The 11418-nt window shown below is 55.5% G+C and overlaps 1 protein-coding gene across 4 annotated transcripts in view; it reads right to left on the bottom strand.

The window, feature by feature from the left end:
- Positions 1–4988: 4988 nt before the first annotated feature.
- Positions 4989–11418, bottom strand: part of DHX34 (DExH-box helicase 34) — a 33536-nt gene continuing 27106 nt past the window's right edge. For all 4 annotated transcript variants that reach the window (XM_054463264.2, XM_054463266.2, XM_054463267.2 and 1 more), the window contains exons 11-17: positions 11168–11341; positions 10712–10829; positions 10066–10172; positions 7283–7558; positions 6276–6452; positions 5932–6070; positions 4989–5290 (exon numbers count right to left, since the gene is read on the bottom strand). In XM_054463264.2, the coding sequence (XP_054319239.2) occupies positions 5157–5290; positions 5932–6070; positions 6276–6452; positions 7283–7558; positions 10066–10172; positions 10712–10829; positions 11168–11341 (1125 nt within the window). In that variant the 3' untranslated portion in view covers positions 4989–5156. The remainder of the gene's footprint in view (positions 5291–5931; positions 6071–6275; positions 6453–7282; positions 7559–10065; positions 10173–10711; positions 10830–11167; positions 11342–11418) is intronic.

Here is an 11418-nt window from a genome sequence, read left to right as displayed (position 1 = left end):
CACAGTGAGACCCTATCTCAAAACAACAGCAACAACTTCTGCTCTGCAAAAGACACTGTTAAGAAAATGATAAATGTGGGTCGGGTGCAGTAGTTCATGCCTGTTATCCCAGCACTTTGGGATGCCAAGGTGAGAGGATCACTTGAGCCCCAGGAAGTCAAGACCAGGCTGGGCAATATGGCAAAACTTCATCTCTACAAAAAAATACAAAAATTAGCCAGGTGTGGTGGCATGTGCGTCTAGTCCCAGCTACTCGGGAGGCTGAGGTGAGAGGATCACCTGAGCCCGGGCAGATCAAGGCTGCAGTGAGCCATGATCACACCACTGCATTCCAGCCTGGGCAACACAGTGAGACCCTGTCTCAAAAAAACAAATTCTGCTCTGCAAAAGATACTGTTAAGAAAATGATAAAGAGGGGTCAGGCACAGTGTTTCACGCCTGTAATCCCAGCATTTTGGGAGGCTGAGGCAGAAGGATCACTTGAGGCCAGGAGTTTGAGACCAGCCTGGGTAACATAGCAAGACCCTGCCTGTCTCTACGGAAAAATAAAAATAGAAATAATAAAATGAAAAGGCAAGTATAGACTTGGAGAAAATATTTACAATATGCATATCTAACAAAGGACTTGTTTCAGGAATATGTAAACAACTCTTTTTTTTTCTTTTTTTTTTTGAGATGGAGTCTAGCTCTGTCATCAATGCTGGAGTGCAGTAGTGCAATCTTGGCTCACTGCAACCTCCACCTCCTGGGTTCAGGCGATTCTCCTGCCTCAGCCTCCCGAGTAGCTGGGATTACAGGTGCCCGCCACCACACCCGGCTAATTTTTGAATTTTTCACAGAGACGAGGTTTCACCGTGTTGGCCAGGCTGATCTCAAACTCCTGACCTCGTGATCCGCCCGCCTCAGCCTCCTAAAGTGCTGGGATTACAGGCATGAGCTACTGCACCTGGCCTGGAAAACAATTTTTTTTTTTTTTTTTGAGGCAGAGTTTCGCTCTTGTTGCCCAGGCTGGAGTGCAATGGTGCAATCTCAGCTCACCGCAACCTCCACCTCCCGGGTTCAAGCGATTCTCCTGCCTCAGCCTCCGGAGTAGCTAGGATTACAGGCATGCACCACCACACCTGGCTAATTTTGTATTTTTAGTAGAGATGGGGTTTCTTTTTTTTTTTTTTTCTCAGACAGAGTCTCACTGTCACCCAGGCTGGAGTGCAGTGGCATGATCTCGGCTCACTGCAAGCTCCGCCTCCTGGGTTCACGCCATTCTCCTGCCTCAGCCTCCCGAGTAGCTGGGACTACAGGCGCCCGCCACCACGCCTGGCTAATTTTTTTGTATTTTTAGTAGAGACGGGGTTTCACCGTGTTAGCCAGGATGGTCTCGATCTCCTGACCTTGTGATCCGCCCGCCTCGGCCTCCCAATAGAGACGGGGTTGCTCCGTGTTGGTCAGGCTGATCTCGAACTCCCGACCTCAGGTATCTGCCCGCCTAGGCCTCCCAAAGTGCTGGGATTACAGGCGTGAGCCACTGTGCCTGGCCCCTGGAAGACAATTTTTAAGAGTCCACTAAAACCAAACATATATGCATGTCCTATAATCATGTCCTATAACCCTGGATACATACAGGATGGAAATGTACAATGTGTTCATCAAAATCCAGGTACTGTGTGCTCCTAGTAACATTATTTGTGCCTGGAACCAAGCCTGTGCACCTCCGTCTTTCCCGCCTCCTGAGCTTCTCCCCTCCACCTACCCGACACCTCATCATCCTTCAGGTCTTAGCTCTGACCTTCCTCCTCCCAGAAGCCAACCGTGACACCCAGCACATCCCCTCTGATGGGGTCTTTGTTCTGCAGAGGGAGGGAAGGGCTGGTGTTAGGGGTAGGTTTCTGGAAGCCAAATGTCCCTGGACAAAAGAATAGATATATTGTGATGAATTCATAGAACAGAATGAATGAACCAAGTCCATGTAACCTCATGTTGGGTAAAAGAAGCTAGACACAGAAAGCACACTTTTGTGAAGTTTTAGAGTGGCCAGCACTAGAGGACGGATTAAGAATATTGGTCACGGCCGGGTGCAGGGGCTCACGCCTGTAATCCCAGCACTTTGGGAGGCTGAGGCGGGAGGATCACCTGAGGTCAGTAGTTCAAGACCAGCTAGGCCAACATGGTGAAACCCCGTCTCTACTAAAAATGCAAAATTAGCTGGGCATGGTGGCGGGTGCCTGTAATCCCAGGTACTTGGGAGGCTGAGGCAGGAGAATTGCTTGAACCCGAGAGGCGGAGGTTGCAGTGAGCCGAGATTGAGCCATTGCACTCCAGCCTCGGCAACAAGAGCGAAACTCCGTCCCAAAAATAAATAAATAAATACTGTTGAATGAGCCGGGTGCAGTGGCTCACACCTGTAATCTCAGCATTTTGGGAGGCTGAGGTGGGCAGATCACAAAACACAAAATTTAGCCAGGTGTGTTGGTGCACACCTATAGTCCCAGCTGCTCGGGAGGCTGAGGTGGGAAGATCACTTGGTGTCAGAAGGCAGACATTGCAGTGAGCTGAGATTGTGCCACTGCACTCCAGCCTGGGCAACAGAGCAAGACCCCATCTCAAAGAAAAAAAGTATATAAACCCCTAGTTTTAGTCAGGGAGACAAATTTGAGACTGATTTCCCATCTCCTCGGCTGCGCATCTGATTAAAGCCTTCCTTGGAAAGAAAGGAAGCCCAGTGGTTCCAGACCAACCTGGGCATCATGGCGAAACTCTCTCTACAAAAAACAAACAAACCTATTCACACACAAAAATTAGCTGGGCATGGTGGCACACGCCTGTAGTCCCAGGTACTTGGGAGATTGATTTGGGAGGATCACTTGAGCCCAGGAGGTGGAGGCTGCAGTAAGCTGAGATTGCACCACTGCACTCCAGCCCAGGCAACAGAACGAGATCCTGTCTCAAAAAAAAAAAAAAAAAAAAAATTGTTGAATGAATCTGTTACCAAAAACCAGGGGTTCAGTCCAGGTCCTGCTGCTGGTCGCACAGAAAGCCAATCACTAAGGCGAGTATTGCCAAGGAAGAAGGCTTTAATCAGATGTGCAGCCAAGGAGATGGGAAATCAGTCTCAAATCCATCTCCCTGACTAAAACTAGGGGTTTATATACTTTTTTTCTTTGAGATGGGGTCTTGCTCTATTGCCCAGGCTGGAGTACAGTGGCACAATCTCAGCTCACTGCAATGTCTGCCTTCTGACACCAAGTGATCTTCCCACCTCAGCCTCCCGAGCAGCTGGGACTATAGGCGTGTACCACCACACCTGGCTAATTTTTGTTTTTTAATAGAGACGGGGTCTCGCTATGTTCCCCATCCCAGTCTCGAACTCCTGGACTCAACTGATCCACCCTTATGGGCCTCCCAAAGTGCTGGAATTACAGGCATGAACCACCATGCCCAACCTTTTTTTTTTTTTCTGTTTCTAATATGGTGAATCAGATTGATTTTCAAATGTTAAATCAACCTTGCATTCCTAGAATAAGCCCCAGTTGGCCATGATGTACTGTATTTATATATTGCTAAATATGATGTGCTGAACTTCTATTTAGGGTTTTTGTGTCTATGTTCATAAGGAATATTGGCCTAGAGTTTTCTTGTATTGTCATAGCCTGGTTTTAGCAGCAGGATAATGCTGACTTCATAACATCAGTCGGGAGGCGTCCTCCCCTATGTTGTGGCCAAGTGGGTGTGGGCGAGTATAATTTCCATGTTTGGTAGACGTCACCAGGGAGCCCACCTGAGCCTGTTCTCTTTGTTAACTATGAATTACGTTTCCTTAATAGAGCTGTTCCGGTTATCTGTTTCTTCCTGAATGAGCTTTGGGTAGTTAGTGTCTTTCAATAATTTTTTCCATTTCAAATGAGTGAATTTCTGTGCGGCACGTTGTTTATCGTATTCCCTTCTCCTTTTCACATCTGTAGGACCTACAGGTTGTCTTCCTTCCATTCCTATGCCATGCCTTCTTTTTCTCCTGAATCATTTTATTGTTCTTTTCATTTTCTTTTTCTTTCTTTCTTTTTTTTTTTTTTTTTTTTTTTTAAGAGACGGAGTCTCGCTGTCGCCCAGGCTGGAGTGCAGTGGCACAATCTCAGCTCACAGCAACCTCCACCTCCTGGGTTCTAGCAATTCTCCTGTCTCAGCCTCCTGAATAGCTGGGATCACAGGCACACGCTGCCACACCCAGCTAATTTTTTGTATTTTAGTAGAGATGAGGTTTCACCGTGTTGCCCAGGCTGGTCTCAAACTCCTGAGCTCAGGCAATCCACCTGCCTCAGCCTGATTTTTTTTTTTTTTTTTTGAGACGGAGTTTCACTCTTGTTGCCCAGGCTGGAGTGCAATGGCGTGATCTCAGCTCACTGCAGCCTCCGCCTCCCAGGTTCAAGTGATTCCCCTGCCTCAGCCTCGCCAGTAGCTGGGATTAAAGATGCCTGCCACCACACCCAGCTAAATTTTTCTATTTTTAGTAGAGACAGGGTTTCACTATGTTGGCCAGGCTGGTCTCGAACTCCTGACCTCAGGCGATCCACCTGCCTCAGCCTCCCAAAGTGCTGGGATTACAGGCGTGAGCAACCATGCCCGGCTCAGCCTGTTCTTTTATTTTTTTATTGTGAGTGGGTCTTATGGTGCAGCCTGTGGTCCCACATGAACACCAGAGCCCCCAGCCCCCCCTGCACAACTCTCAAAGCGACCCAGGTGGATGGGCAAATTCAGGGTCCCCCTACTTCAAGGGGAAGCAGAGACTGAGGATGGATTCAAGAGAGAGCGGCCGCGGAGGTGCTAAGAACCTGCACCTGGAACTGGGAGACATGGGAGGTCCCTGCTGGCTCTAATGCCCCTCCTACCCAGGACCCCGCAGGCAGCACCCTGCAGCAGGAAGAAGGAAAGCTAGACCCTGGGGAGGACTAACGGGGCAGCTGCTGCTTTCTGGATGGGCAGGTGCAGGCTTAACAGTGTGTGTCGGCAGGTGAGGCTTTATTCACAATCCATGCTCCAGGCCCTCTGCACTGGGACAGGACCACAGGGCTAAGCCCAGGCTGGGGGTTCAGGCAAGAGTCCTGCCCCTAGTCCTGGGCTGGAGGGCAGGCAGGCTGCGGGGAGGTGGGCAGGGCTCCTGGCCCGGCTCACATGTGCTGCTTCCGGTGGCGCAGCACCTCTGTGGGTGTGAACAGGAAGTCCTTCCCGCAGGCCTCGCAGTGGTAGGGCCTCTGCAGGACAGATGTCTTCTGGAGGGTTTCAGGGGCAGCTTCCTCAGCCCCTAAGGGAGGAAAAGGAGGAGGCTGTGAGGGGCGTGTTTCAGTGCACAGGTCTACCCGCACCCAAATGCCAGGCACCCATGGGGCTCAGGTTCTCTCCTGGCCTTTGGAGAACTCAGTTTTGCCTCCTCCAGGAAGCCCTCCCAGATTAATAAAAATACACAGGTCTGTCTTTACTCTGCATCCCTGCCAGTGAGAGAGACAGAAAGACACAAGGAGACACATGGAGACTGAGAGGCAGACAGAGCCAGCCCCTGGGGTGGGGGCATGTGGCCCCAGTGCTGTCTCCCCCACTGAACCCCAGTGTGTGGCATCCCTGGGTGACAACAGGGTGGACGTGACCAAGGCAGAGATAGCTGCAGGACAGAGAAAAATAACAAGAGACATAGCCATAGAGAGACAAAGACAGCAATACAGAGACACCACAGGGGACAGGCAGACAGAAAGAGGTGGCGCTCCAGGCCCTCCCTGCCTTGGGCTCCTGATCTTCAGGACAAGGTCTGTGTGTGGCACCAGCCAGGGCCAGCGGGTGGAGGTCGTCAGTCCTCGAAGCTCTAGCAAGTGCCCACACGCACAGGAGACCATCATGGGATGGGCAGACGGCTGGGCAGAGGTGGCCGGGTCCCCACAGTCCTGCGCTTACCTGGGGGCCCATCCTGTGGGGCCTGGGGGCAGGTGTTCTCATGGGTGATGCGCTCCAGGGGCGTGAGGGGCGCGTGCAGGCCACAATGGGGGCAGGTCCAGAAGGTTCGGAGACAGTCGCTGTACAGGTCTGTGTCACTCTGCGGCAGGCCAGCTGTCAGGGCTGGGCCCCCGCCAAGTGCCACCCACCACCCAAGTGCCCCCCCAGGACCCTTCCCAGAAGCCCTCAGGGCCACAGGCCCCACTTGGGAACCACATCCCTGGACTAAGGTGAAACGGGGTGGTGGGGTCAGGGGTGGGGTCTTCCTGAAATCCCACCTTCAGGGAAGGAGGGTTCATGCTCACCGTGAGGCAGTTGTAGGTGAGGAAGTCAGTGACTGCGTAGCCCCCCTTGGTGGGGTGGGGGGACAGGGTGGAGCTGCCAAAGAGGCCAGGAAGATGGGGGGTGGCTGGGATGGTGTGGGGTCCCACATACATGTTCTGGGCTTCTAGCCCTGTGAGCCGCCGGAGGCTGTAAGGAATCTAAGGAAGGAGAGACAGGAAATGGAGAGAGACAGACTCAGGGAGATGCTGCCAAAGCACCTGGATCCAGCTGTGCCTGAAGCCCTCCCTCGGGCTTTGCAGTTATGGGAGCCAAGTGCTTAAGCCAATCACAATTTAGTGGCAGACACACATGACCAGGGGTTTGTCTAGAATATACCTGATAACCCACCCCCATCTAAATTGCCTTCCCCAGGCCCCTCTTCTGCCCCTGTCACTGGTGGGACCCCATTCAGACCTTGAGTCTAACCTTTAAGTCTGGCCGCCTCCCCACTCCTCCTCCTAGCATGTCAGCCTTGGTCCCCTCTCCATGGCTCACTGGGTTCCTGCCCCTTTCTCCTCAAGCCCCCCTACTCCAGGAAGTCAGCCTGGATTGCACCCTTCTCCCCACCCCACCCACATGAAGTACAACCAGGAGCAATTTCCACTCCCCACCTAAGAGTCTGGGGCTGGTTTCAAGTCTGCTCAGTTCAGTTCTTCCCATCCGCAAGCAGACGCCTATGGCTTCCCTCTCACACCCTGCCCGTCCTTGACTGTTAGCAAGGGGGGATCAGCCACACTTGCAGAAGGTGCTTAGTAAACAAGGCAGCAGTGGGTAGCGTGGCCTCTGGAACCAGGCTCCTGGGATCAAATCCTGGCTCCACCCAGACCGGTGGAGTGACCTTGTGTAAGTGACTGAACCTCTGTGGCCTGAGAACCCCCAAATGTGCCCACATGGAGTGAATGGGAAGCCAGGCCTTCCCGAGGCTCAAGCCCAGTGGCGGACACCCCTTCTGGCCATAGGCAGGCATGGGCACCCTGGTGGAGGGTACCTTGGATGCCGTGAATTGCAGGAGTTCCTTGCTCAGGGTGGCCACCTCCTTGGGGCTGACTGGCACATCCTGCTCCTCCTCCTCCAGCCGCCGCTGGGCCTGATGCACCAGCTGCCGGTCCAGGGCACTTTCCCAGCGGGCACGGAGCCGCAGGGAAGCCGCCAGGAGCCGGACGGCACTTTCACTGTCTGCCAGCTGCAGCTCCAGCCAGCCATCGGCCACCAGGCGGGAGCAGTCACCGTTGGTGTCCAAAGACCGGCTAAAAAGCAGGAGGGACTGAAAGAGAGGGGGCAGAAGACAGGGAGTAGGTGTGAGGGGCAGGGCGCTGTTGGAGACAGGCCCTGCCTGGCTGGGCTCCTGCCCACCCACCAGCCCTGTCTATGCAAGGCATCCACCTACCCGCCATCTACCCACTGTACCAGGCACCCCTCTGGGTGCTGGGGATATGGCATGAACAAGGCAGCCACTGAGTCAGGGAAGGGGGCTGGGGTGGCGGGGCGGCAGATGGGAGCGTGCTGGGAGAGAGACAGCTGCATTCTCAGGCAGGGTGGCAGAGGAACAGCAGGCACTCAGACACACATGACGTGCAGGGAGAGCCCAGACCGTGAGCACCCGCTCCTCTGTGAGGACGGAAGTCAGCGCTGTAATTACCAGTGCTGTGGCTCATAAGATGTTGGGGAAAATTCTCAGGGCTGGGGCCAGGGCAGAGGAAAGGGCAGGACTGGCCATGTGTGGATGGTTTGGGGGCCGGGGATGATACAGGAGGGCTCCATATACTGTTCTGCCTGCTTATGTGAATGTGAAGTTTCTCCATCTTCTTTTTATTATTATTAATTTATTAATTTATTTGAGATGAGTCTCACTCTGTTGCCCAGGCTGGAGTGCAGTGGCGCAATCTTGGCTCACTGCAACCTCCACCTCCCGGGTTCAAGCGATTTTCCTGCCTCAGCCTCCCGAGTAGCTGGGATTACAGGCACGCGCCACCCACCTGGCTAATTTTTGTATTTTTAGTAGAGATGGGGTTTCACCACATTGGCTAGGCTGGTCCCAAACTCCTGGCCTCAACTGATCCACACACCTCGGCCTCCCAAAGTGCCAGGATTATAGGCGTGCGCTTATTATTTTTTGAGACAGTGTCTCACTCTGTCACCCAGGTTGGAGTGCAGTGTCAACAACTGCAGCTCACTGCAGCCTTGATCTCCCAGGCTCAAGTGATCCTCCTGCCTCAGCCTCCAAGTAGCAGGGATTACAGGTGCATACCACCACGCCCAGCTAACTTTTTAAAATTTTTTGTAGAGATAGAGTCTCCCTATGTTGCCTAGGCTGCCTTTGAACTCCTGGGCTCAAACGATCCTCCCACCTCAGCCTCCCAAGGTGCTGGGATTCCAGGTGTGAGGTGGCCAGATTCTCTCAACAAGCGGTCCAGTGCAGGGAGAGAGTGCCTCAGGTAGCAGGTCTGTTCCGCTTCCTGCGGCCCGGCTGGTCGCCAATCCTCTGTCCCTCAGCCTGCGTGCTGCCTGCTTTCCCGTGCTCACATGAGCACCCAGCATCACCCTTTTGGTTTACCGTCTGCCTCCACCATCCTGTCTTAGCCCCATGAGGGTGGGGAGTTTGGTTGACACTGACCACAGCTGCACCCCCGGTGCACTAACGGTGCCTGGCCCACCAGGCGGGCTCGAGGGAGGTGTGGACACGCACAGAAGTGACTGAGCTGAGCTGGCTTTTGTGGTGTTGGTGGCAATCACCGTGTCAACAAAACCCTGAGGCTCTGGGAGCCCGCAGGTTCCTCTCTTCCCTCCACGTTCCCTGGGACCCAAGCCGGGGAGTGCTGGTAGTGAGCCGGGAGGCAGGAGGGGGTAGTGTGGCCCGGGAGCTCGGGCTTGGCCACCTGCTCGCTGTGTGACTTAGACAGGTGACGTATCCCCGCCCCTGCCTGAGCTTCAGTCCCCTCTATAAAGGGAGACCCACAGGGCTGCGTGAGGACTCCGAGGCCAGGCCTAGGATCACAAAGACGCTTGAGGAGCACTAGGGGCAGGGCAGTGGTTGCTGTGGGGCCCATGGCTCTGCTGCCGGTGCCCATGCAAGGGTATCCATGATCTGAGTTCGGCCTCAGCCTCCACCTGGGCCGCACCCTTCTCTCCCTCCTGGCGGCTGCAGGCCCTCCTGGCTGGGACTCTGTCCCAGCTCTGCTGAGAAGTCCCCAGGGTCCTGTCTCCCTTGCCTCTCTGGCCTCATCTCCGCACACTCCCCCTTGCTGACTACACGCCAGGCACATGTCTGCCTCGGAGCCTCTGTGCAGGCCACCCCACTGCCTGGAACACTCTGCCCCGAGATCCACACACTCTCCTCTTTGGGTCTCTGCCTGGGGACACCAGGTGGCCTTATCTTGTACCACACCCTGTGTCCACCCTCACCCCCACCCTACTCTCTATTGCCCAGCACCACCCTCCCACATGTCGCTCAGGGCGTCACTGTGCTACTGCTGTCACTGTCCCCTACCACTGGAGCCCGGGAGGGCAGGGGCTGGGCTTCATGCCTGGTTCCCTGCTGCGCCCTTGGCACCTGGCACAGCGCCTGGCACCCAGCAGGCACTCGGCAGGTTAACTGCTGAGCAAGTCCATGAATGAGAGAAAAAGCAGCCACAGCAACGGCCCAAGGCTGACGCCTGCGGCCAGCCCAGGTGCCAGGTAGCCCCTCCAAGCCCACGTGGTGCCCCCACCCACCACCCTGGGCAACGCAGCCCTCATATCTGGGCATGGGGGCGGGGTGGGGCAGAGGCCCACCTGGAGGGCAGGGATGCGGACGCAGTTCACCAGATACGGCTTGTTGGTCTCCAGCAGGGACACGAAGCTGAGGAGCTGGTGTTTGCTGCTCATCTTGTCCTTGTCGTCTGAAAGGTTGAGGAGGACCGCTCAGGCCCACCCTGGCCCACCCAGGCCCATCAGAAGCCCGCCTGTCCCACCTGGTCAAAGTACACATCGGTAGAAAGAATATGCTTACAGCATGGCTTTGGTGGCCTGGCTCAGACAAGAAGGTCAGCCAAATCTGAATGTGACTCCCAGCATGCAGCCATGCCTGCAGCGAGACACCCTTCCATGCACACGAGTGCCAGGGGGGCCTCCCTCTGCAGGACCCAGCTGGGAGCTCACAGAGTCCATAGGACAGGCCCCCTGACTGGTGCTCACTCTCTGGGCACAGCCACACTGGCTCAGGTTGACTATCACCACCATGGGGAGGGTGAAGCCCAGCAGGGGTGAGTCACCCAAGGCTACCCAGGGAGGCCTGGCCCTGGAACTTCCCCTCCTGTGGGCCCCCGTCAATACCAGCCTGGGCCGGTGTGGGAGCCCCAGCCAGAGGGGCCCGGGAGTTCACGGTATCCCTGCCCCTCACATCCCGGATGGGGTTTCCTTCTGCCTGGGCTCACTGTACCTTGGCTTCCATCGCAGCTGCTGGCCTCCAGCTCCTGTGTGTGCAGCACCTCGGGGCTGCCAGCGAAGACACAGGTGGGGTGCAGCACGGCGCCCTGCTTGGCCTGCGTGTGGAAAATCTGCGGAGAGAAAGCACAGGTCCTCCTATCTGCTCTCTCCTCTGCCCAGGATGCCTCTCCTCCACCCTCTGGCCCAGGTGCCCTCCTCCAGGAAGCCCTCCCTGACTCCTCCAAATCTGGGGCAGATGCCCCCTGTGGGCTCCTATAGTGCTCTTGACTCCCCAAGCCCTGCCCACTCTGGGTTGTCTGGGGACGGGTCTGTCTTCCCACTGGGTTGTGAGCCCCATGGGGACAGAACCAGGGTTGTTTCAGTCACCACTGCATCCCCGGCACAGGACAGGCACTCAGGGTTCCTGTGTTGGAGGACAAAACATAGGACGGGGCAGAACAGGCCCCACCTGGTCTGAGTCCTTTCGGCTGTTGTTGAAGGCGTCGGGGATGGCCAGCTGCGGATACAGGCCCCGGCCCAGCACCAGCTTCAGCAGAGCCAGCTGCTCGTGGCTCAGGTCCTGGGCTGAGCTGGCGGCGGCCTGCAGCTGCGCCAGGTCATGCCGAAGCTTGAACTTCACATCCTGGGGGGAGTACGGGGAAGCAGAGTCTTAGGGGCCCTGAGGGGCTCCTACCATGATCCGCAGACCCCCAGGCTCTG

The sequence above is a fragment of the Pongo pygmaeus genome, chromosome 20 (assembly GCF_028885625.2).
Source record: "Pongo pygmaeus isolate AG05252 chromosome 20, NHGRI_mPonPyg2-v2.0_pri, whole genome shotgun sequence".
Classification (NCBI taxonomy): domain Eukaryota; kingdom Metazoa; phylum Chordata; class Mammalia; order Primates; family Hominidae; genus Pongo; species Pongo pygmaeus.
This window is presented reverse-complemented; position numbering and strand designations above follow the sequence as displayed.